At 40.9% G+C, this 26,353-nt stretch overlaps 2 protein-coding genes across 5 annotated transcripts in view; one reads left to right on the forward strand and one right to left on the reverse strand.

Moving 5' to 3' along the window:
- Positions 1-3,273, forward strand: part of arhgap21b (Rho GTPase activating protein 21b) — a 37,534-nt gene extending 34,261 nt beyond the window's left edge. The window contains exons 23-24 of the mRNA XM_071491495.1: positions 66-97; positions 216-3,273. Coding sequence (XP_071347596.1) covers positions 66-97; positions 216-1,793 — 1,610 coding nt within the window. The 3' untranslated portion in view covers positions 1,794-3,273. The remainder of the gene's footprint in view (positions 1-65; positions 98-215) is intronic.
- A 123-nt stretch (positions 3,274-3,396) lies between these two features.
- Positions 3,397-26,353, reverse strand: part of LOC139629109 (A-type potassium channel modulatory protein DPP6-like) — a 74,120-nt gene continuing 51,163 nt past the window's right edge. For all 4 annotated transcript variants that reach the window (XM_071491498.1, XM_071491499.1, XM_071491496.1 and 1 more), the window contains 24 exons: positions 25,040-25,138; positions 20,658-20,752; positions 20,490-20,564; positions 20,346-20,398; positions 19,788-19,869; positions 15,646-15,766; positions 11,180-11,334; positions 10,617-10,714; positions 10,370-10,496; positions 9,609-9,647; positions 9,314-9,421; positions 9,132-9,223; positions 9,004-9,051; positions 8,795-8,907; positions 7,936-7,983; positions 7,717-7,815; positions 7,562-7,631; positions 6,901-7,095; positions 6,758-6,812; positions 6,494-6,596; positions 6,328-6,380; positions 6,115-6,187; positions 5,926-5,999; positions 3,397-4,752 (listed from right to left, as the gene is read on the reverse strand). In XM_071491498.1, coding sequence (XP_071347599.1) covers positions 4,606-4,752; positions 5,926-5,999; positions 6,115-6,187; positions 6,328-6,380; positions 6,494-6,596; positions 6,758-6,812; positions 6,901-7,095; positions 7,562-7,631; positions 7,717-7,815; positions 7,936-7,983; positions 8,795-8,907; positions 9,004-9,051; positions 9,132-9,223; positions 9,314-9,421; positions 9,609-9,647; positions 10,370-10,496; positions 10,617-10,714; positions 11,180-11,334; positions 15,646-15,766; positions 19,788-19,869; positions 20,346-20,398; positions 20,490-20,564; positions 20,658-20,752; positions 25,040-25,138 — 2,222 coding nt within the window. In that variant the 3' untranslated portion in view covers positions 3,397-4,605. The remainder of the gene's footprint in view (positions 4,753-5,925; positions 6,000-6,114; positions 6,188-6,327; positions 6,381-6,493; positions 6,597-6,757; positions 6,813-6,900; positions 7,096-7,561; positions 7,632-7,716; positions 7,816-7,935; positions 7,984-8,794; positions 8,908-9,003; positions 9,052-9,131; positions 9,224-9,313; positions 9,422-9,608; positions 9,648-10,369; positions 10,497-10,616; positions 10,715-11,179; positions 11,335-15,645; positions 15,767-19,787; positions 19,870-20,345; positions 20,399-20,489; positions 20,565-20,657; positions 20,753-25,039; positions 25,139-26,353) is intronic.

A 26,353-nucleotide genomic window follows, 5' to 3' on the forward strand; every position in this document is an offset into this window, starting at 1 on the left:
CTGTTTTCAGCAAGTCACAGAGGTGACATGATATTTTACTAATGACTTTCTTCTCTTTAATGCAGATTCAGCATGTAGTGACTCCTCCAAATCAAAGGTAATATCCTCGTTTTGTTTCATTTTGTTTCACATAAATCCTTCATTCCTTCATCTTGCTGCTTATATTCTTCTGTCTTGCAAAGTATTTTAAAGCTGTTTTGGCTCTGTCTCCGCAGGGCTTGTGGGGGTCAGGGAAGGATCAGTGTAGCAAAGAGATGCTGCGCTCCTCCTTCTTTGCCAGCCGTAAACGTAAGAAGCCCAAAGACAAAGCTCACCCTAGCAGTTCAGACGACGACCTGGACGCTGTGTTCCCCAAGAAGGAGCTCCCGGAGGAGAGTCAGCAGCAGCCCCTCTGGTCCCCAGACAGCCGGACCGAGGAGGAGGAGGAGGAGACAGATGAAACCAGTGAGAAAGAGAAGCACAGACACAGCTCAGAGGAACAGCTGGACAAAACCAACAGAAAAGAGTCTCTCTCCAGCAGCCTGATGTCGCAGCCCTCTCCCCCCCTGCCTCCAGAACACATTTCCTCCACCCTCCAAAGTGGCTCCCCCTACACCTCACCCTCACATTCCCCAAACCTCAGCTACCGCATGACGATGGCTCACCAGTCCTCTCTGTCAGACCCACCCTCCAACTACGACGACACAGTGTCCGACCTCGGTACGATGAACAGCACCAGCTCTCAGGCTTCAGTGCCCAGAGTTAGGCGCGGCAGGACAGTGGCACTGGGACCAGAAGCAGGCCCCAGCGGGCTGGGAGCAGAGGTTTGCTCCATCACCTCCGACTACTCCACCACCTCCTCCATGACGTTCCTGACTGGAGCTGAGCTCAACACCCTCAGTCCTGAAGTGCAGTCTGTGGCTGAAAGCCGGGGTGGAGACGATGCAGACGATGAGAGAAGTGAGCTCATCAGCGAGGGAAGGGCAATGGAGACGGACAGCGAGAGCGACCTGTCTGTGTTTACTGTCGGGAAAGCTGATCAGAGAGAACTGCAGGAAGCTCCACGACCTCTCCCCTCCCACAGACTCATTGAATGTGATACACTCTCCAGAAAGAAAGCTGCCCAACAGAAAACCGACAGTGAGTCCTCGCTGGACGGAGCTCGGAGCGATAAAGATTCCAACAGACTGTCACGTGTTTTGGTGTCAGTTAAAGGCCGTTCAACTGGCAGCCTCAGCTCCTCGTCTCGTAGTGAGCTGGATAAGACGGAGCCTGCGTGGAAACTCAAGATCACTGACCGTCTGAAGGTGCGCCTGCGAATGTCTGTGGATGATATGTTTGGTGTGGGCAGACAGAGGAGCCGGTCCCCGGAGGGCCGCAGTAAGAAAAAGAACATCAGACGCAGACACACTATGGGCGGTCAGAGGGACTTTGCAGAGCTGTCTGTTTTGGGAGACTGGCCACAGCAGATTGGCATTGGTTCAGGCTCTCGGTCGGAGCTGTCAGCTGTGGACCGGCTGAAGCCTAAGTGCACCTCTCAGGACTTCTCCATCGGGGACTGGATTGCCCGCGAGCGCCACCGCACCAGCAATCCCGAGGTCAGCCTGGACTTTCCTGAACAGCAGGGGGGGCTGTGCAGCCCAAACTCCCAAAACTTCGGAGCCTCGTCCTCTTCTGAACTCCCACATCGTCCAGCTGAGGTGTTGAATGGGGACGTCCCCCCGAGTAAAAATCTGAGCCTTTCAGCCACCGCTCACCCACATAAACTCACCAGTTCCCAGGTGGTCCATTCACGATTCTATCAGTACCTGTGAGAAGTGTTGGACGTGTGTGACTGTGTGTGTTCTTCGTCTGTGAGATGTGTACTTACGTGGAAATCTGTCAGTATAATGTCTGTTGTGTGACCAATGTTAGTGAATGAGCATGTTGCACAAAAAAAAAATGTCTGGAGTGTGTGTCTGTAAGTGGTGTGTGTGCTTGTGAAAAGAGAATTACTGCACACAGGGATCGTTGATCTTGCTCACATATAAGGCATGGAACAAATTGTTGTTTATACCATTTTTAATTTTTTTTTTTTTTTTTCTTATGACAAATGACTTTGGGCTGGGTCAGCAGGAGGACTTCCTCCCTCCTAACACAAATCCCTGTTATGCTGAGGATTGAGTGGACCTGTTGCTCATGTAACATTGAGTCTGTGAAGTATGTGCAAGGACGTGTGAACACGCGGAGTTAAGATTGTTATAAAGGTTTAGCTAAGTGGCTTTAAGGATGAACTGACTTCTAGGATGAATAGGAAGTAGTAAAAAAGATTTTTAGTATTGCAGAGGAACTATTTTTGTGTAAAGAAAGTTATGATGTTCAAAGTCAGTGAGTCTCTCAGTAACCAAATGAAGAATGTACAGACATGCTTGCTGTAATACTGACTAAAAGCTTTAGATGCTTGTGTTCCCTTCTAAAGTGTACATATCCCTATTTTTCTGTGTACTTGAATTGTGTTTTTGGTACAGCCTGTGTGTGGACTGCCTACAAGCTCTCTGCTGTCAAAAGGGCCTTTCCAAAGGTACAAAGGTGACTAGGCGACACTGGAGTTATGCAAATGGAAAACAAGAGTTATTATTCATCCCTGCTATGTGGTTTAAAGAGCAGTGAACAACATCCCTCTGATGCAAATGTTATGCTGTGTTTTAGTGTTTGTGGTTCACACATCTGTCAGTGACGGGCAAAGAGGAAGAAAAAGAAAATGGAAATCACATCAGAAAAATCATGTTTCTTCACTATAGGAAGTGCCTCACAATGAAATGTTAAGGGTGCCATATTGTCTTTGTTGATATACACGAAGATGTAACTGTGAATGACATTTTTATTGTCGACTCTCAGTCATTCTACAGGTTATGTAACAAAATGCCGAGCTTCCATTCCTTAGGCATTCCACTCTGGTCTTAACATGTTTTATACTTTTTTTTCCTCCTGTTTTTCATTTTTTTGATTTTAACAGAACTTGAATTTTAAATATTCCTTGTAAAATAAGTAAGTTAAATGTACATATAATTGCCATGTTTTAGCTGCTTTACATTTCCATCAGATTGCAGGATTAAGTACAGTATTGTGAGATGAGGATGCTCATGAGGCCTGTGTGGGTGTTGTGGGCAGTCAGGTACTTCTCAGTGGAGAGAGGTCCCTGCAGGAAACACTTCATTGAGCTGGACCATTTGTACCAATGCTGTGTTCCTCTGACTGTGAGAGGGGTGTGCACAGACTCCTGAAACACTGGAAATAAATTTTGTCAATGGCAAATTCTTATGTTTGTTGTCGCTTCCTTAAAAGCCCGGAAATAAAATGTTGAAGCACTAGGTACCAGTCACATACTTTGTTGGTTTACTCACTAAAGTGATGTAAAGTGACAAAGCCGACAGACGATACATTTCAAAATGCTTTATATACAAGTTGCACATACAACATAAAGACTTAAACAATATAAGATTTATACACTTTGTACATCAGCTGACTAAGAAACCACTGACAATACTAACAGAAGTGACATGGGGAGAGTGTCAAGCCATTTAAACACACAAGACAAAGAAACTCACAAAATAATGAAATAAATCAGCATGGTTAACTCACCAGTCTGAAAGGTAAATATCAAGAACTGTATTTGCAAACTAACATTATAATGCCATCTTTCAAACAAAGTTGTATTCAGTTTTTTTCCCTGTTCTGAGATCAAATGTGCCATACCTTTTTTTAAAATTTTTTTTTATTTTTTATTTTTTTACTTTATCCATCACGAGAATGAAATCATGATCTGTGTTCGAGTTATCAATGGAATGCACAGTTTAGACAAGGCCTACCCATATTTACTCATTGTCAGTGTCATGTGGGCTCCTAACATGAACATTTCACCCACAGTAAGGCACAGTGACTAAAAGAAGAGTTCAAACCAGATATATGAGGAGGGAAAATATGATTTCAAACCATTTTTGTATAGACACTTTTTTGGAGTACAACACAAAGTTAAACATTGTGCCCTTGTTTTATAAAGCAACTAAGGACTGATGCAGCCAGACATCCACTCATAGACACGGTACTATTGTAAGACACTGAACAGAGAAATTCTGAGAAACAAGTAGCAGTAATCATACTCATGAACACAATAATCAGTAAGTTGGTTGGCAAAGGTTATCAGAAACTGGCAGCCTTTCAAAAGTTAAATCTCAACATAATGACCTGATCCTCACAGGGGGATAATTTGTGCTGCAAAGCGCTCGGTTAATGTACCTGGTTTGGAATGGTGACAATGCTCAATGGACATTATGTTGATCCTCCATTTGTCCACCAGAGGGAGTACTAGTCTGTTTATTCCAATAGCAGAGAGATATGACTGTTCACATCTGAGATTTGTTTAAGGTCTTTCTGACTGGTTTCCAGGTCAGCACGAGGTGAGGAGAGGGGGCACAGGCCGAGGCCCTTCTTGCACATGCGGGTGCTGCGCTTCAGAGTAGAGCTAAAATCAGATTGGACAGGTGCAGGTGTCGTGGGTTGATCGGGTTGAAAGATCTGTTGCATATTGTGCTGTAGTAGCTGGCCGAGGAGAGGGGGTGTGGGGGTTGGCTGCTCACAGGAGCAGGCTTAACTGTCGTCCTCATCCTCCTCCTGCTGGTCGTCCGTCAGTTCCTCCGGCACCCGGAAACACTCCTCAAAGAAGTTGACCAGAGACTGGCTGAGGTGCTGCTGTGTCCCGTCACTGTGTAGGAAGTGTCCTTCATCTGGGTAGATCTGTCGATTAATACACAGAGATGGTAGATTTATAACATAGAGCTGAGACTAACAGTTCTTTCATTATCAATTAATCTTTTTCATTATTTTACTTATTCATGTAGGCTACAAAATGAGAGAGAATAGGGTCAAATTGCCCATCACAATTTTCTACACTTTTTAAATCCCTTTGTCATCAATAAAAAAACCAAAGTTATTTATTTTATAATAATATAGAACAGAAAAACACGACAGTGACTTAACAATGGTTAAGTTCACTTTTCATTTCGTGTATATCTAAACGTTGAGACTGAAATTTCATTGACCTTTGAAACAGTAGTGGGCAAAACAATCTCACCACAAAGTCCATTAGTAGGTGTTCTGGAGCTTTCAATCGTAGCACACAGTCTTAAGTTCCATGGACTTTGTGGTTATATTGGTTTGCCAGCTCTTGTACACTGAAGCATCTTAACACAATTCCAATTTAAGAGATGGGGTCAAAATCCACAGTTGTGGTTCTGTGAAAAAGTGTAGAAGCTAACTTGGACTTCAGAAGCAGATCTTTTGTTTTTAGTGCAGATTTCACTCAGTTTACTTACTGAGTTGTAGTAGAGAGAAAGTACTTTGACAAAAAATAATTTTATACCTAGTACTTAAAGTTCATGTGGCTTTGACAAATTGTACATGAAAAGGATTGCCTGTTGTGACGACCACAGCAGTTCCTCTCTCGTCTTTCAGCTTATTGTTTTAGTTTTACACTTTACACCTTGATAACTGTTAACTGAAAACTGTTTTGGCTGAGTCTTAGTGCTTAGTGCAGAGTTTGTGGAGACCAAAACAGAGCTTAAAGGAGAGTGAATATTGAACTTACTGGCTTTGTCAGATTTGCAGAAACATGACAAACGAATGTGTAAATAAGCAAATGTTTGCTGCACCTTCATCATAATAAATTTAAACGTGATCTGTGTTCTGTGCATAGCTTGTTTCTGCTGCCCTGATTCCAACCTTACCCACCCAGAACCAGCTATCTCTGCCTATACCTGTGCACTGGTATGTAATACTTGACCTCTTAAATTGTATTCGTGTTATGAAGTGATTTCTTCACAGTCAGTATGAAAAGGAGGAGGAACATTTACAGCAACCAGAAATTGTTTCATTGTAGATCTGCCAGTGATTTCAGAATCTGCAGCTCACCTGTAGAGTGTAGTTGGCCTTTTCGCTGATTAAATGGTTGATGAACTTGGCGGTGTGCTGGAAGTGGACCTTTTCTGTGGAGGTGGTGGTGAAGACAGGTTTGGAGAGACACATTAGTCACCAACAAGTTTGTGTTCCACTCTCTGCAGTACTGAGAAAAAAAAACATATCTGACACTATGTCCGTTACCATCAGCAGTTGGGTGAATTATCAAGTACTGTTTCTCCAGAAGCTGACCCGCTCTGTTTGCTAAATTCGTCATCTGAAGGAAAAGAGGAAGTGGAAAATCCACCATGTCATCAACATCCTCTGAATAATCACCCTCTAATCCATCCTCGACCAGTCCAGCAAAACATCTTGTTGCATGATTTGGATATAGACATAGAAGTGTTGGAACTTTACCGCATATACTCGGGAATCCTTTAAGCCCAGGTATCGTTCTGAAAATGCAGATGCTGCAATTTGAGAAAGAAAGAAAACACAGGCGTAGAAAGATCAGGTTCCTTTAGACGCTGTCCCAAGATGTCTTTAAGACATCCACAAAAGAAGAATATCAAGAAAGTTATACCATATAGCTCAAAGTCTGTGATAGGTGAGACGGCTGTTCCACATTTAAGTTGGGTAAACTCTTCAGAGCTCAAAAGCATTGTGGCTAAATATCCTCCATAGGCCTGAGCAAAGGTAGAAGAGACAGAAACACATCAAGAAATCTAATTAGGTAAACTTTGTGGAGATAATTTTACATGTAAGGCAGTTGCTGCATCTCTATGAGGGAATGCAGTTTACTGAAGTCAAAATTACAGGAGCCCCTTTGAGCGCATGTTGTCCTTACCCTTCCATAAACTCCCATTCGACTCTTATCGATGTAAGGCTCTTTGGATATGAACCTGAAAATGAAAGAAAACGAGTCAACCTTAAAAACTGCTGCTAGGCCTTTTGTTACGGTTGTGCTCCCTGTTCTAGAAGAAGGCTGACCTGAGGGCCTCCAGCTGATCCCTCTCCTCCAACTTTCCCAGCTTCCTCCTCACTTTGTGGAGAAGGTTGGTGCCCCGAAAGCCGCTGCCGTGGCCGTCAAAGCGGATAACGATGGTGCTGAAGCTACTGACCAGAACTGTGGCCCAGTCCACATGGAACTGCTCCGTCACCATCTGCCCACCGGGCGTACCATCCCTGTGGAAAACGTACAACAGGATGATGAACTCACTCAAGAATGACTCACTTCTCAGGGGTGAATGGATCTTGATAAAAAGAGACATTTTCTACATGTTAAGTTTTATAACTGGTCAACTGGAAGGTTTAAAACCTGAATGAGAAAATTCACAATTAGAAAAAATGGTCTCCACAGTCAGAATTTACAAAAAGAGTAGACAAAATAACAAGAGCACAGGCAAATAAATGCAGTCTCGCATAAATTTGTCATGAGCAGAGTCCTATCTCAAATTTTATACTGTATTTTTCATAAATGAAACATTGGATGCAGAATATTGTAGTTTATATCATTTTCCATTATATTCCATCATATCATAGTGCTGAAAAAAATGAGTCTTTTTTTTTTTAGGGAAGTGATGGCTGTGGTACTCCTTTTAAATGACGTTGAAAGTAATTGGTAGTTGCAGTCATGCGTATTCATACGTACACCAGCAGCAGTAAGGGGTAATGGGCAGTGTCCACGAATCCAGCTGGCTTCAGAATCTGCATCGTCAGTGCTGCAACAGACAACAAGATGGTTCATGGCAATCTTATAATACAAAGTGACTGGCAGGTTTTGTATTTGCTAAAGTGGACACATACTGTAGTCGTCTATGGTGATGGTCTCGTACTCCACCCTGGGCATCTGCATGTTGTCGTACGTGATGTTTACTCTTTCATTCGTCTCCACATCGAACACCTCTGCAGTGAAAGAGGAAACTCAATGACAAATCAATCAATGAAAAGATATTTGCAGTGACTTCAGAACAGGTTATTGTACATGCTGATGTAGAAGGACCACACTACGGAGACAACACTCACTCTGTTTGTCCTCGGTGCTATAAATAGCCACACTTGGTATATCTGGGCCTATAAAGAACAATTCGGGGAAAAACAATTAGCACGAATGTAATTACAGAAGTTAATTTGATTAGCACGATAAAATATCATGTAAGAAGACTCTGACAAAAGGCTAAAAGGCCTCCATCAAACCAGTTATCACGACTCTGAAACACAACCCCCCTAGGCAAAGGAATCTACGTCTTATCTTAAACAGACTTCAGCTCAACAGTTAATCTACTTCCGTCCCATGAAGTAGCTTATTATTTCACAATGGAGCAACTCTCCAAAGATCCAATTAATGCAGAAAGCCACTGGCACTTTTCCTCTCTGGAGTGAGCGCCCTAAACAAATCAGTTCCCATGGAAACGGTGTTATTATGCCCCATTGCTGAAGCCACAAGGGTAAAAAAAAACAATAACAGAATGTCTCTGAGGAATAGCAGGAATACATCTGGTAAACAACAACACAGTGCTAACCACTGAGCTTGGTCTCCTTTCCATTTATCAAATACTGAAAGCAGAGAGCCACACTCTCCTCGCCAGCAGCTCAGCAGTACTCACATCACTGTTGGCATGCAGTCAGACAAGACATTTATTTCTGTGGCTAATCAGAGGGATCCAGCAGTGGTTTGAGGTTATCTGCTAATGTCCAGTTCGATATAAGCTCTCAACCTGACACAGAGCACTAATTCAATTACACTTTCCACTGAACACAGCTCTCTGCATCCCCCTGAAGACTTCCATTCTCAGGAGTGCTGCGATGTAAAACACTCTCAGTCCACTGCTACAAAGAAAAAACTGAGCCTTGACTCAAGAGATTCAAGGTCGACGATGCTCACCTTTACAGTTGAGCAAGAAGTACTGCATATTGTGGCTGAAGGAAACGTCTACATAGCCGCACTTGAACTCGCAAGACAGGCAGCAGCGGTTGAATGGAGGGATTGTGTCGGCACTGTAGGATGGCACCGAGTGAGCATTATTATATACCCTGAAAAGAACTCATAGAAAACATAGATGCACTTTTAAAAATAAAACCCTAAAACCCTACCTATATAAGTGCCGTCGTTTGGGGTCATCCTCTGTGCTGAGGAAGTATCTGGAAAAACAGCCAAACATTAGCATCAAATAACAAAGTACGTGCGACTAAAAATATGCACAAATATCAAAAGATCTTACATGAGGTTCCTTTGATGATTGTAGGCCAAGATGCTGGTGATGTCCCAGTCTCCAGACGTCAGGGACTGAAGTATGTCTGTGCTAGTGTTAGGCTAGGCAGGAATAACACAGGAAGTCCACTAAACAATCTGTACCAAGCCTCACAGAACACATATGATAAGGATCATTTGGCCATTACCTACCAATGAAGTGGACATGGAGATGTGGAAAAACTTTCCTCTCCCACCCTGAGGTATTGCCCGGGTGAAGAAGAACTTGTGTCCGTCTTGGGAAAAGAGTGGCACTTCATTCTTCAGAGAGGAGAGAAAAAACAAAACACCTGCATGTGGATATGAAGTTTGTGTCCAAATGTGCCTGCAGGGCTTTTTCGGTGCATTTCCTGTTATTTACTTGTTCAAACTCAGACACATAAAGCAAATACGGTCTGGTTTTTACCCAGCTGTTCACCAATGGGGCAGCAGCCATTTGATCACCTACCTGTCTGTGCAACCAACTGTCACTCTCATCCTCATGTTTCTGAAAATAATAAGAGGGCATGAGTTGAAAGCTTTGCTGAGTCCAACAAATCACTTAAAAAAATGATAAATCTGTCAGTGGTCTTTATTTTTTGTTATTGTCAACAAATCATATGAAAAGATCCAAAGCAAGAGCGTGTTAGTCTGTCTCTTTGGCACTAAGGTAAATATGCTTATTCACTTTCTGGCAGTGGGTTTGATGAGAAGATTAATACTTTATATCTGTCTGTTAAATGCGAGGTTATGTGGCAGACTATTTAATAGACAGTGTGGGAATGGTATCAATCTTCTTTCTCACTCTCCAACAGATAGCAACTGAGACTGAGACATTCCCCAAAATGTTGAACAATTCCCTTAAAAAACAGGCAGCAAAAATATACTTTAATAAAAAAATCAAATCAAATCAAAAACGCCTCAGGGTACTGTAATTTTTTGCAAACGTTTCACAAACAGGACCAAATAGTGCAGCCCAATGCAAAAAACATGGTTCACTGATGTGTTTTTAATATCTTTTTATTAACAAGAGACATCTATGGCACAGAGGAATAAGCTATAACAGGCTACACAGACAATACTTGTTATCAGGTTAAACTCAATGTTGGTTTTGGTCTTTTTGTGGGATTTGTTGAGAGTAAGAGAAACACAGAATATCCACAGACCCACTCTAAACCAGACACAAAGCACACAGTGGCTACAGATTTCACACTTTGCCAAATGTTTCACCTTAATGCAGACTCCAGTCGTAGCCTCACACAGTGTCAGGATGGAGTTGTTCTGGGCTCTGTTCAGCCAGTTCACAGCCAGTTTGGTGCTGGTGGCCCATTTCACCATGGTGATATAATATTCCCTCCTGGAAAAACCAGAAGGTGGGATCACATGACCTCTGACCACCTCTGTCTCGACTACCTTAAGAAAACACTCCAGGGCTATTTTTGGTGCTTCAATAAGGCACCATCGAGCTGTCACTCACCCTATTCGGGGGTCATCAGGTTTCTTCATCACCACTGTGTGCAGGGGACCATTGAGGCTCACCACAGACAGGTGCACCATAGGGTTTTCCTCCCCAGCCTGCAAGGGCCAAGAGGAAATTAGATAGGTCAGACTGGATTTCAGTTCAGGACAAGAGTGAGGAATTATTTTTTTGTTGTCTTTGGAGGGAGGCAAACAAGCTCCATAAAGGTCTTCTGTGTACAGTGGTAAAATGTAACCAAGTACATTTACTTATATACCATGATTAACAACAGTTTTGAGGTACTTTCCATTTTATGATCATCTATACTTCTATTCTACTACAGCTATAATAGTTATTGCTATTTAAAAAAAAACAACCCATTTTCCATAATTAATAGTTTAAATTTTTATACTTGAAGTACATTTTTCTTCAAATACTTCTGGACTTTTACTTAACAAAGAGTATTCTTTTCATTGAGCCATTGGTACAGTACTCCATCCACCGATCTCTGTGTAAAATAACATCAACATGATGGCATCCATCAAAAAGTAGTAGTCAATGTGCTGCTGAATTCAACTTGCCTTTGGATAGTGATACTCCAGGTTGGTGGGATATGGTGTTCCCGTGAAAAACGGCACTTCCATCTTCGGCACCAGCGAGTCGTTGATGGTCATGTAGGCCAGCCGCAGCCCGTCTGGAGACCACCAATGGGCTATTTGGGTCTGCAGGATCTCCTCTGAAATACAAACCAACCAGATCACACACACACAGATGTGGAACAAAATCACTTGTGCACTGTACACTGGTGCACCGAAGGAATGCAATTTGGTTTCCCTGTATACTGAGTCCTGTATAAGAGGAGAATGACAGTAAATTCTACCTTGACCATGACCTAATGTTTTCAGACTGACTATGCAGATGCATCCCAGTGTTATCTTGGAAAAAATAGTCAAATTCATGTGACAATCCTTTTAAAAATGTAATGTTGGGGTCCTGATGCCCCTGCCAAGTCACTGCAATGCAATACTTCAGATAAAAAGTTTGCTTTGCTCTGTCTGCTGTGTGTCCATCAGTTGATGTTTATGTACTTAATATTCTGACACTAATAAAGATATTTCCAATATGTCACGATTTGAACAGACACTACTTTAATATTTGCAGCCTGGATGATTTATGATGCCCAATCCCTGCCCTGTCAACAGGGGAAAATAAATCAATTACTCATATTAAATTTTGACAGTTTGAAATCCAAACACATGAAACTAGAAGCTGTTTTTTTAAGCACTATGCTTGTGAATGAAATAATGACAAATTAATACAAATCATCATAAATATGATTACTAGAGCTGTTATATTATGACTGCCATTTTCATTAATCAAGAACTATCCCACTGAACACGTCTCTGTTTGTCTGCAGGTAATTGCAGGTGGCTTTGCACCTTTTTTTTCCTCCCGTCATAATCTTTTAATAAAGTGTTTTCCCATTGTGGCTGGAAAAATGCTATACAAATACAGCTTTCCTTCCCTTTGCCTAATTCTACTGTTTATGGTTTCGTAGGTGGTGGTGGAAAACAAAAGTGGACTTTGATCGACTGATGGCCGTACTGTAACTAAGGGAGCTGACATTTTGGAAGAAACCAAGACAAAATGTGCAGAAATACCTAAAACACCTCTTCAAGAGGTAAATGTGATTATTTTGAAAGGTTGTGCTTGGCATTTCAGTGTAAAACCACTTTCCCTCTATGATTAGTTTATTTTTCCAGCAGTTTTCTGATGAGTGACTTTTATCCAGCAGGGGGCAGAAGAACTCTATGAAAGGCACTCATAGTATACACTGTGCCTACATATGAAGACCCAAACAATAGCTTTTTCCAGCAAAAATGATCAACTCAACATTGATGTCATCCAACCAATCATTTTTTAAGGTGAAGTGTGTTTTAACAGGGTTGGCGGGGACAAAGGAGACTATTCAATGTTGAATTCTCAACAGGTGATGTATTTCTTACTCTAAGGCTAACAATTTTGTAGTGCAGCAGTACTTTCAAGGCCTGTGCCCAAGCCTTCGCTATTTCTTTAATAACTATCCTTCTTATTTCTTCTATAGGAGCAGCACGAGGTAAAATTGTATTAATTCCTGGAGGTCAGAGCATTGAGTAAGACTCCTGGTATGCTGTTCTTTTAAGATGTTGCCTTTGTTGACATTTAACCACAACCACAGGATACACAATGTATGTGCAGCTCAAAGACAAAGACCAAAACACTTCTAATTCCCCACACACCCACTGTGATGATTGGCTGTGAGGTTGATGTGACACTGTGTCTTCTGTGCAAGCCTACAGCTGTCTAAACCTCCATCAGCAGGGGAGGGACCACATGTACAGACCAAAACCTTTCATACTGTATGTAGAGATGACTGCACTGAAAAGTCAAACCTACACATTGGATTCTTAGGAGAGCTCATCTCATCCCTTCCATCTCCCATCTCCCAACCCTGTGGCTCCACAGGAGATTGTGAAAGTCTTTCCCATAACTTCACTATCTTCAATCGGTTGATCAAAGCTACAACTCAAGTTTGTTGATGTGTGTGTGTATATATATGTATGTATGTATGTATGTATGTATGTATGTATGTATGTAATAAAGGCCAGGTTTAAACCCTTAAACCCATAGGTCTATATTTGAAAAATATTTCATAAAAATGTGATTAATTTGATTCAGAAGCCGTCAGTCAGTCAGCTTAGATATTCTATCTGATGAAATGGTGCAGCTGTAACAATGGCACTATTTGTTTCAATATTTCACTCAATATAGTGTGTATACTTTAACTTCAGTGAAGTGGATTTATATACAGTACAGTTTTAGAGTCTAAGAAGGTGGTTAAATCAAAAATTAAATAAAAACAAATGACTGAAAATATTTTAAAAAATTATGTAATTTTTTAATGAAATGTGTGGATGTTTTACCTCTTTAAAAACAAACAGCTACCTATTCTCTCACAGGAACAAAGTTCAAATTCTCTTCAATCAAGGATGAGGATATTTACTGAATACCTGAGAGAAAAGAGACAACCTCACCTTGAACCATATTCAGACAACTTCTGCCAAACTCATCTCGCCAGAACAATGCAGTTCATACTGCTAACACTGTAAGCAATGTGTGTAAAAGCCGTATGCTGCATGATCTCAGTTTCTGTGAGACAGTCTGTTATCCGCTGATAAATCCATGAAATACAGCAGAAAAATATAGCAAGGCAAATCTTTCTTTAGCAGTGAAAATGGATTACTTCTTTCATGTCATGTTCTGTGTGTGCAACAAAGAAATAATCCCATTAATGAAAAACCGATTAGAGGCAACCCTGAAGCAGTCCATGCACTGTAACAGAATTTCTCTCATAATAACTGGCATTTTACAATTACATTATACAATTACACTGCAATTATTATCTCAAACCGCCCTCTGAATAAATACAAAATGAATAATATAATAACAGAAACAGAAGTCTTCAGTCACTAAACAAGACACCTATAAACTGTATTATAAATGACAACACAGTGGAAATACTAGTCTCAAACAAGGCAGCGGATCCGTAAACAAAGCCATATTCAAGTGGTATGTAATTGGAATGTCTGTCTCACATATGCAGAAAAATGTTTCACACTCAATTACAAGCAAACTTGAACAGCTGCTGAGTGAGATTGCAGCAGTGCAGACATGAATTAATTAAAAACTGCCTGAACACAAAGACAAGCTATGGGAAGTCTCGTGAAGGAGGGGCACTGAAACGTAGCCAGCTGTGCTCTTTCAGATGGAATCATGCACACAAACAAACACCCCGCCTCAGGGAGGGGGAAGTACAGGGCAGGTGTCATAAGACTGGATTAAAATGGTCTTCAAATTTAGTTGGTTAAATACACTTTATGTCCAAAAGTTTGCGGATACGTCCGACCAGTAGTAAGCACATACTGTTGTGGGCTACAACTGTTTTTCATGGTTCAGTCCTGGCATGTTAGTTCAAATTAAAGCTGCTTTAATCTATATCTTTATTTTAACAATGGAACACATACTTTTATATGAAAGGTGTCACTTGTAGGGATGAACCCACAGAGAATTATCACCCAACCCTTTAGTTCCCCAAAGCTCTATGGAGCATTGTAGCGACATTCAGCTCATTGTTTTGGTTTTTGGGAATGCAAAATTTACTCTTTGATTTGCTTTTAAAGCTCAGCTGTACTTCAAAATGGCTCTAAAAACAAATTGCAGGCTACCTGCTCAGTGCCAAATAGCACACAGATAAAGTTGGCAACTAACTGGTGAACATAGTGAAGCCATATATTTTCTTGAGTGGGTAGAAAGCAAAAGAAAAAAGAGAGTGAAAAAGAAAAAAGAAGAGTGAATATTGGACTTGCAACGATTAGGTGGCAGGAAACAGGACTACACATAAATTCTAATCTTGTTCTGTGTCTGTGGGATGCATAAATACACAACTGTTCGATAATACGTCCACCATATTAATTTGAAAGGCAACAAGTTCCAAGTTGTTTTTGTGAGGAAGAGCTTGACTGGCCTGCAAAGAGCCCTGACCTAAAACCCAGCAACCTTGAGATGAATTAAAATGCAGACTGTGAGCCAGGCCTCATCACCCCACTTCAGTCTCCAACCTCACTAATTCTCTAGTTGCTGAAAGGGAGCAAATCCCTGCAGCCAGCGTCCAAATTCTTGTAGAGAGCATTCCCTGAGGGGGGGGAGGCTGTTCTAGCAGCACATGCATGCCCATGGGTTTGAAATGAGATGTTCAATAATCACGTGGAAGTTTTGATGCTCAGGTGCCAACATACTGTACTTTTAACCACGTGATGCATTTTTAGACTCCAGACGTTGGCCCAACATCACTCACTTCCTTCATTTTGGTTAATTCTGAAAGTGACACAAATCTATACCCTGTCTCCAAACTTTGAAGAGAGTCCACTAATTGCAAAATAGAAATGACAAACGTGATATTATCCTGGGCTCTGTTGTATTTTGGTGTAACTGTTTGTAGTCGTCTTACCCTCATACAGCCAGTCAGCGAGGCCATTGAAGACAACTCCCTCTTGGCCAGTGGAAACCAGGCGGATGGCTCGGCTCTCTATCGTTGATTTGTAGTAGATGTTGTTTTCAAATATGAAGATCTGGAGGGAGAAACACAGACCAGTGGCTATCATTAGTGTGCGCTTGTAATCCAAAATGGTCATGTGTATTGCTCAATTGACTGACACCTAAATTTTAATTTCTTGCAGTGTAAAGCTGGGCACGTTTTTTCCTCAGCCTCTGAATCTCACATTTTGCTATGTACAGTACGAGCCCTTATGTCAAACCCACTTGTGGCTCTTTTCACAGCATGAACTAATCCAGATAGAAACAGCTTCCCACTCAATAACACTTACAAGCAAATACAGTCTCAGTCAACACCTGCCTTAAGCACTGCACTAACGAATATTTGCCTCATTATGGTTCAAGCTGGATTCCTCTTCAAAGCAGTATGAAACTTGTTCTGTTGCTAATCAAGGCGCTGGAGCTGGCTGAGGCCTTGCAGGCACACACATACAACTGAGGACATACCCAAGCACAAACACACCCTTTTCCCCCAGTGTTTATTGAGACATTATGCTGTCTTCTGGGGGTGGACGATGGCAGAGCTAAACAGCGGGTTAGACTGCTGATTTAAGCCCTCAGCACCAATGATGGCATCGGCTGAAAGAATTAAGACACACCACTGGCAGATGAGTGTGTGACACTTAAAACCCTCTGTCAATCCACTCCAGTGTTTTCGCTGCTTCGCCTGGTGCCATTATGAGAGAGATGAATGTGGGATTGATTGGTATCTAAACCTCCGGCTGTTTTTTGGCGTGACTGGGCTGTCAGCTGAAACCTCTTCAGTTAAATCTAAGCCTCAAATCGCCACCACAAGAATCAGAAAAGAGAAAGACATGGCCCCTCTCACTCTGATCTATGGCTGCTGTTGAGAAAATCAAAGTTTTATATTGTGGGATCAACATCTGAGGAAAACAGATCAATGAAGAGCTGTGTAAAGCAAAGGAAGCTGGTGGGTGGCAAATGTTGCAAAACCGCCATGGGACGTAACGAAAATCATAGGCAGCTTTCAAAGAGCTACATAAAAATTCAATTCTCAGGATTTTAATTATTATGAATTATACCCTGGCAAAAGCTGCTTCAAGAATTGTCTTCAGGTTCAAAGGACTCATTGTCAGCAGAGAACCCGAAGCATTTAGTTGTAAATGATCCTGAATGGCCTCTGAAAACTGGAATAATTTGTCAAGTAGGTGGTGATTGCTTGACTTATAAATTTTCAACCGATTTAGATGAAAGAAAAGAGAGAATAAGCACAAGGCTAAAAAAAGAGTCATTTCAAAAGGGTGGCAAAATGAAAGTAACAACATCAAAGATACCTGTGGAGCTCAAAGAGCAGGGCTGCTTATTTGTATTTGAGTGTCTCCATGTGCGTGGGTGTTTTTTCATGTGAAATATAAGGATACTTTCATTTGTTTTAATTTCTTTTTCTTAAATGCATCCCTCTCTGTCCACCCCCTCCTTTTTTGTCTCAATGTAACCTCTTTCTTAGGTGTGTGTGTGTGTGTGTGTGTAGACTCAGCCGCACTGATTGCTCTGTCACAGTAGAGTAATTGCTTGCGGTTTAATGAGGGGAGCGTCGCAGGATTCATCTCCCCGCTCCTCTCACTGTACATCGGATGCTTCACTGCACACAGCCGCACTGCCACAAACACTCACACACACCTTTCATTTATACGTGCTGATGAAACACTTGGTGATAAATTGCTCCAATTCTGATAAACTTAATGGGAAATCATTAGATTCACAAACCGTGAGTGAAAAAAAAAAAAAGGAAAACATGTCCAAGATTGCCGGGTCAGGCAAAGACAAAAGACGAGAGCTCATCATAATTTTTCTCGCATAACCTCTGCTGTTCATTAAATCAAATGCGGAGCTACAGTAGCAGCTTTGAGAAAGGAAGAATCAGGTACAATATTACCATATGCAAATTAATCTACTTTCTTCCCTCAGCAGGAAAAGTCTCATCACATACTTAAAATGTTAATATTTTCTCACAGCAGTGTATCTGTAATTTAAGCAAATGATATGATAAGAGCAATTATGGAGGTAGAGAAAGCTTTTAAGTAACAGCTGATGTAAATGTTGTCTAAGCAGAGCAATCCAAACAGAATCTACTAAAGTCAACAAGGTAAAACAAAAGTGGAGTATTGGATTAGACAAGAGAACAAGCCAAAAGATGCTTGAATCAATGGCACTTTTAAGCTTGTTAAAGGACAAGGCATAATTCAGTATTTTTCTTACAAATCCCATGAAAAGACCAAAACCAACAACATTACTTATATCTAATACTCAAAATGGGAAACAAATTTATAGTTAATTTCTTTTTAAAAAAGCACAATAATTTCCTAAAACAGCTGGGCACTGTGGATATAAGTCAACCTTTCTCTGGAGTAAATAGTACATTTTTTAGGGACTATTTACAACCACGGATTAATACACATTTGATGCAAGACTGAGTATTTGTTTATTGTAGCAAAGAAACATGTCACCAAGTCCAATACTGTGTCTCACTGATGTGTTTTTAAGAGTTTTAGGACAACAGGATAAATGTATTGTTGATATTTGGTCTTTCCTTTGGATTTGTTGACAAAAAGAAAAAAAAGTTGAATGATGAAGACCACATAAATGAGCTCCTGAACAAAACACACCATAAAGACGAATAAGCCCTCAAATTGAAACAACAAAATACATCATTTGTAACTGCCCTTCAGAACAACACATACATATAACAACACATATACAATAAGTGTTTTTTGATCTGACTGTCCTCTTGGCAGAACAACATCATTTGTCAGTACCTTCTGAAACCAAGTAACTGTTGCAAAAATTACACAGGTTTACGATCTGATCAAATTGCCACTGTATAAAGGACCATTGTAATCATTAACAAATGCTGTCACATTTGGTTTGACCCTCCCATCCATTACCTATATACGACTATATATACCTCTAAGGAACTCTAAGGAAAGTCTCAGTCGAAAAATACCATTCAAATGCCCAAAGTTCAGAGCAAAGAACTGCAACCTGCGCTCACTCCCAAACTGACCAACAGGTCCTTTAACACATGGAATACCACTAGACAACAAATCCTAAACAAGAACAGTGAAACATTTTCATGTTTATGTATAATCAGTCGCAAAATTGCATTTTTAGTTTCATCTCTGACTGAGAACTTGCGTGAAAATGTAGTGTTTAAACTTTACATGGGCAAATGAATTACAGATTGGAATATACCATGTAACCGACCTGATCTGACGTTCTTCATGAAATCATGTTTTATTGAGTTTACCAAAAACAGTTCTGCTACTGTCGAGTTTATAAAAGCTTGCACTATTCTAATTGGGCTTCCTGTGCAGCTTTTTACAAACACAATGAGGGATGAAGGTTTGAGAATAAACAAAAAGATATCACTTTTTTGGTGGAGAGAAGCCAATTGTTTTGAATCCAAGGACACCTGCCAAATTGTTTGTCGTCAGGCTTTCTTCTAGAGATATCTCTGCACTCTTTAAAGTTTTCAAAGCAACAAAAACATTTTATTTCTTAATACCAATGCACAATGAAAAAAAGGAATGAATGGAAATGCCAAATAGAACTATAGTGAAATCAAATTTTTGTCAAAATTTTGTTTGCACAATTGGACAAACTGTCTCCGATCAACTGGTCGGTTTTACAACCCCCCCTCCCCACATGTCAGTGCCATGTGTTTGCTCCCCCGCAGATACTCCAGATTGTCCAAGCCACGGGTTGTGGTGCCTCGATGCCATCTGCCACTGTGACTCTTAGCAGCTCACATGTTGTTGTGAAGTTGTGAAAGGAAAAAAAATATTTTGGCTTTGCTGTGACATTGACCAAGGTCAAAGCAAAGACAGTTCACCCTAGGATCCTTAATGTAGTCATTAGTGTACATACACCTCTTACTGCCACGACATTGGTCTGTTCCACTGTGACAAACCATAAATCATTACTCAGCCTCCTCTGCCATGCCAGACTGAATCTGACAGATTTCCACTAGTGTGCCAGAATTTAGTGAGTGTAATCTCAAGGGTTCGGCCTCCTTACCAGCTGCTGTCCTCGAGGTCCCCATCCAGCAAACTGCAGAGCAGCTTCATGCACCTCAGGGGGGTTCAGTGGCCAAGTTTCCCTGTGGAGGCGACAGATTAGAGAATAAATTCAGTTTTAACGAGTATGTACACTACATCCACAATGCATGTTGTATAACTGAATACAAATGCACAGTCAGAGCGAGGAAGTTGGATGTTTTTTGGCTTGTTCCCTCACTGTAGGCTTCATCAATCATCCACATCCCTTTTTTTAGCACAAGCTGACTTTGCTTGGCTCCCTGCAAATACAGAACAGTGGGAAAATAAGCAGACATAGATGGATGAAAGGCTAAAAACGGGCTGGGCCGAATGCAGCACATAAAACTAAATTGAACTTAAATGCATTCCCACAGCGTGGAAGCCAAAGCAGGTTAATGGGGCTGGCATCAGTGGACTGTCTACATGAGGTCAGGCTGAGGGCATATTGTCCAGTCAGAGGTGTGTGAGGGGAAGAGGACACACAAGGTGCCAAAAGACGACAGACAATAAAGGAAGACACAACAGGGATGAGTCTTACTGTGTCATTAGGCTGTAAATAATGTACTTGGCCTCATAGGAGTGTTGATAGATCTGTGGAAACAAACAGCATCACAGTCAAAGAAGGACAAAGTCTGGAAAAATTATATGGTGCAGTGTGAGGTAGTACTCAGGGGTTTCTCACCGGTTTTACTTCAAAGGCAAACAACACATGTTGCAAGTCTGGAGATACTTGGTACTTGGCGGCTCTGGACCTGTCCTGGATGGGAGGAAAAAAAAACACACACACACACACTCAGTAGAAAGTATACTCACTGCTTTTGAGGTCAATTGTAGGTATGATGACACTCACAAACAACTGGTTGGGTACGACGACCGTTCTCTCCTTTGTGTCAGCATTAAGCTTAACAACGTCCCCGTCCCTTGTACGATACAGCAGCTCATTGTCTGTAAATGGCAAATAAAAAACTAGCATCAGAGATGGAGACGGTAGAAACTGCACTGGCATATAGTTTCTCCTAGATTTCAGTTTGTGGTGTCTTTATAGTGTCTTGTCCTCCACCTGCACCATCATCAAAACCACCGTTTAAAGTGATAGTGACTGGAAGACAGACCAAAAAAGACTGTGGGTGTGTGTTATGTCCATGCCAGCACTCAGCACAGGGTGTCTGCCCTGTGGACTGCTGTAATGCTGTTGTCCTTACCATCCCGCTGTGTAGAAAACAACACCGTCTCATCTTCTATGAGAAAGACCGTTAAATGCCAGAATTGCTTTCTCTTGTTACCTCAGCACTAAAAAGACAGTGCTTTGAAAATTATGGCACAAGATTTAACTGTGCATGTTTTGCTATCATTTAGAGCTTAGGTTCAAACTAAACTTCCTGGAACACAAACTCTCTTTATAAGTGTGTTTTCCTTGACAGATTGATTTCCTCGGAAATATCTCAAATGTGTTGCCTTGTGATAAAACATTGGCTTTCAGAGAGAGAAATGGCAAAACAACTGCTCAGCAAACGCTCCTGGCCCAGGCCATGACACACCGGCAAAACAAATTTGGTGATGCCTGTTTGTGACAGTGGAAATTGTCTTGTTGCAGATGCAGTTTCACTTTATTACCAATTTTTAGTGACAAAAAAGAGTTGATAATGTTGGTGCATATTGGGTCTACGATGGGAACTGTGATTAAGCCAAACTGGGAGTCATAAAGAGATGTGGTGGTGATGCAATTGCCAAAGTTGTTGCTTTTGTTTCATGAGTAGATTTAGCCACAGATGTTCCATGTTGATGGCCTGTTTTCATTGTTGGGCAATATTATATTCTGTTACATCTCAAAAATATGAATGCAGTCTGAAGGTTGAATCCTCTGTCTTTGTATCTGAGTCTGTGTGAGAAACACAGAGGTGAGTCCAAAGACTACAGAGGCAAGCGGTGATCAAAGAGCAACGGGGATCAATTACGCACTGCTGTGAATGAAGCCCACAAAATATTGATGAGGAGTACTGAAGTGTGAAGTTGTCCCATTGGGCTTCTTATCAGAAGGTCATTAGCACCAAATGGGAGCTGACTGCATTAACTTAACTGACAAGATGCAATGTCACACAGTTGATTGCCAGGGTTTCGTCAGGTGCCGAGGACGTTTTCATCATTGTTGTGAATGAAGGGCAAAGAAACACAGGAACTTAACTAATTATATGTTAATAAGCCTGTAATGTAAGTAATCAGGGGAACAGTCTGCACCATAGAACAGAAGGACAGATGTAAGGTCGTAATGTGTCTGTCAGCACTGAGGAGCTGTGAGTTCACACATGTATGGGTGATAATGTGAATTTATCACAGCTGCATTCAAAAGTATACATGGGAGACACCAGGAGTATTTTATGCACAAGCTGATTGTCTCTGAATGTGTGAGTCTGGTTATTGAAACATCTGATTACTGCAATGTAATGCAATGCAATCTATAAAATCAGTTGCATTAAATGTAAAGAAAGAACTTTAAATCTCGACACTGGGCAACTTTTTAGATTAGTTCTTGTAACTCAGACCAGGAGGGGATGAATTACTAAAAAAATCTATCATGTGCATTCATTACAACCGAGACTCCTTGTTACTAAGATAAAAGACAAAACCAAAATTGGTTAGTCCAACAGAATACTGAACATGAAAGTTCATTTTCAACTTTGGAAACAGTATTTTGACCAAAAAAAAAAAAAAACTCAAAACTTTTTTCTGGAGCATTTACTTTTGCCCTTAGCAAACTTCATCCACCCAAGAAGACTGTGAGTTGAAAGCTCTTGAAGAGGCTATGAAGCGGACAGTTGGTTAAGATTTTTTTGTAAAATAAAAAATATCCACATTCAAATGACTATCAAACAACAAAAAGTACTTGGTTGACAATATCCGCTCTGTTTATGCAAACCCTGAGAACCCCAAACCTACCAGTGTCAAATCCAGATGTTAAAAGGTGTATCTGTTGTGCAGACCATTTTCCACATTGTTGTGAAAATCGCTAAAAACTCAGTTGACTTATTCAGTTGATAGACATAACAATATTCTTTTCAGGCAGACTGTTCATTCACATCTATAATTTTTTAATTTCCTCTCTGTTTGCTAGATGATGTACTTTTTGAACTCAGTTTTGATTTATAAAGCTGCTATAAAGAGATCTTCAGTTCAGGGTGCTGTACTGTGACAACCAGAACAAATGTCAGTATCACCCCTGAGCTGATTTAAAACATTGTTAATATTCTCCAGGCAAATGAAGTTATTAATATCTCTTACCACAAATATAGTTAACAAGAACATATTATTCACTGGTAGTAATTGTGCTGGTCACAATGCAGCATCTCATAATCCTTTTAACAATGAAGTATCACTGATCAGTGAGGCTGAGAATGACATCAAGTACTTTTCCTGTTGAACACCAGGGGGCACTGAGCCAGCTGAGCCAACATTTATGAGCTCAGCCAGGAGCTTTCGACTTGCTACCTTGTCAAGGTTAGAGAGGCCACAGTAAACTCATTCTACCGAACATCTGTTCAGTTTAGACCATCTTACTGTTCGCCTAGTACACAGCATGCTGGTTTTGTCGAACATGCTAAATGGGCTGGAAAACTGGTGTACTTGTTGTCCATGTAGACGGATAAAATCATAGCTGGAATGAGTTAATGCGAATCTACATAATGTTGCATAACATCTGTTTCTTTTGGAAACAAAAATCCCAACCAGGCTGTGATTTTTTTACTTTTTTTTTTAATAAGGATAGATAGTAACTAACAGTCAAAAATACGTGTGTGCACAGTTCAGGTGTACTAGCATTAGCTACAGAAAAAGACAGGTTTAACGACCTCCCTGCAGAGGAAAGGCTTTGTTTGTTGTGTGATTTAAGTGAGACTGTGGACAAAGTGAGTTTCTTATTATTCTTACCTCACATCTCTTTGTTCATTTAAATCTTGAGCCCAACAGCTATGTATCCTTTGATATCCTATACAGGCTATGCCTTACCTTTAGCAGAACTAGTTTCAGGTACTGTGCACCTTTTAAATGGAACGAACTGCAAACAACCTTGAGAAACGTATTTCTATTTTGTTGCACGATTTAGTTCATCCGATTGGATGTCTAGAAAATAAAGCTTTTGTGTTATTCAGCTAGTTGTGCAATATGAAGGGAATTATTATCATAGCATCTTTTCTTTCTAGAGCTTCAAAAAGGAGACACAGTTCCTTGTTTGCAATGTTATGTTATTAATTGGTATTGTTGTATATATATATATATATCGCTGTGTGTTGTATATCCTTGACACAACTACAACTAATGTTTGGACAAACCAAGAAAATACCACAGATTTTAATACCAATATGTGCAACAAAGAGACATAAAACGCCAAAGCAGAATATTTCCACCCCCATGCTAAATAGTTGGCAAGATGATCTTTCATCAAACACTCATTTTTTCTTCCAAACACACCTTCAGTTACTATGGCCTAAGTGCTATTATCTGTCTATAGCACTTACTTCCAAGTCAACCCTGGCTTATCCAGATGTTTCTTTGCATACTTCCGATGTTGACTTTTGTGATGAGGTTGCAGGTAAGGTTCCATGTGAACCCTTTGTGCGTCAACTCTGCACAGGTGAGCTTTCCTCCAGCCCCTCCGCAGTCATACAGGGGTTTTGTTTTGCCCTTCTGTCCAGCAGACGACATGCAGTTTTATCTAAAAGTTCTGTCTTGTCTTGACTCCCACAGTTCCCCATAACTGACATTTTAGACAGCAGAAATTTCAAGCTGGAAGCATTTTGATATCTTTTCATAGTCTTCCCCTGCTTTGTAGCATCAATTACCTTCACTTCAGATCCTCAGCTCATGGTTGTTGAGTGTTACCAGAAGGTTTGAAGAGTCAGAGAATTTATCATTAGCTGATAATTCCTGGTGGCAGTTCTATTCTATCGACAGATTTTACAAGGAGAACCTTTTACATATACCACAATTACTGTTTTTTTAATTAAATAAAAAAATAATAGTACAGTAGCTAGTCTATTTTTTTAATGTCTGTTTGCTGCAGGGGTTGTATTTATTTCTTTTCTTTTCATGGAATTTGTCCAGGAGAGCCCAAACACGTGCAAACAACTGGATATTCTGAGTTATGGGCAACAGCGATGCCTGTCACAATGCATCTGGAAATGTTTTGTGTTTTGACATGAGAGACAGATCCTAAATGTCAAAGACAAAATGTTCACTCACCGCTGAGCCATTTGGCATCTGGGTCATGGATGTGAAGGTCTGGACCAAAAACATCCTCTACAGTCACTTTCTTCTTAAGGGCAAGGCTGTCATCTTCACCTGTCATGTGCATCAAGAAAAGACAAATAAACCTGCATAAATTAAATATGATGCACAGCAGCTCACATAAACATTCACAAACGTCTTGCTGATTTTTGAAGAAAACATAAAGAAGCTCTCTTTCAGTATTTTGAGATTTATCAGCATTTCAAGCAAGTAAGTTTACTAGTTTCTGAGAAATAAATGAAAATCTTTTGAGTTTTTCCTCAGTAACTTGCTTTATTCAGGGAGCCACGGCCTCATACCAGAGACTGTCACCATTTCACTATAATATACTACTTCTCCATCTCTAGAGATAGCACCTCCAACAACTATTCCCCGCAACAGGTAAAGCAATTTGGAACAAGGTGCAAACAAGAAAGGGGCCGCTGGTATTGCTCTATTGATCTAAGAGCATCAGATCACATCTGCCTTCTTCATTTTTCAGTAGCGGGCGGGCAACTTCTTCCATCCCCAAAACTCAAGATGAGATCTGAAGCTGACAGCTGAACTGCAGGTGGAGCAGATGCCAGGGGGATGCAAATGAGTTAGTGTGGATGTGAGGAAAGAGATGCAGCGAGTGTGCGCCCTTTAACTGTCTCCTACGACACCTTTAGTCAGGAAACAAGTGTTAGAGAAAAGCTGTCACAATGGCTGACAGCCCAGTCTTAGTGTATAAGATGGTGAGTTGACAGATTCTTCGGCAGGCTTCACAGTGTGACTGAGTGGAGGGATCTGAGTGTGTAAATACCATGTCAGACATTGTCAAGTGTTTATCGACTTGAAAACTCAGTAGAAATACTCTTGTCTGGCAAGAAGCTGCAGGGTGAGGGGAGAAAGCTAATTTCCAACACGAGGCAAATGGTATCTGATGCTGTTCCAATCTGACAAATGGCTGGAGCTATTACTGCATAATCATCTCCATTAAACAGGCCTGAATGGCATTACACATTAAAAGGCCCATTACCTAGTGAGACGATGACCCTGCCTCTATATAAAACCGTTATACAATCACCAACCCGGGGAAACCATGTCATCTGTAAAACCTTGAACTTATTGAAACAAGGTTATCAAATTAAAATAGCTGCCTGCTTTGCGAAATAAAAGCTGAATGCTGCTACCAAGAGGAGAAAGACAGGGATTTTATCAAAGATGTGTTTGCAATACTGAATTTAAAGCCCAGCATGTGTGTAGGATATGTGCGTACTGAGGCAGCAAATGCGATAACAGGTGTGT

Source organism: Trachinotus anak, unplaced genomic scaffold (assembly GCF_046630095.1).
Source record: "Trachinotus anak isolate AG129_WGS33_773 ecotype Australia unplaced genomic scaffold, CSIRO_AGI_Tana_v1 ptg000012l, whole genome shotgun sequence".
Taxonomy (NCBI): domain Eukaryota; kingdom Metazoa; phylum Chordata; class Actinopteri; order Carangiformes; family Carangidae; genus Trachinotus; species Trachinotus anak.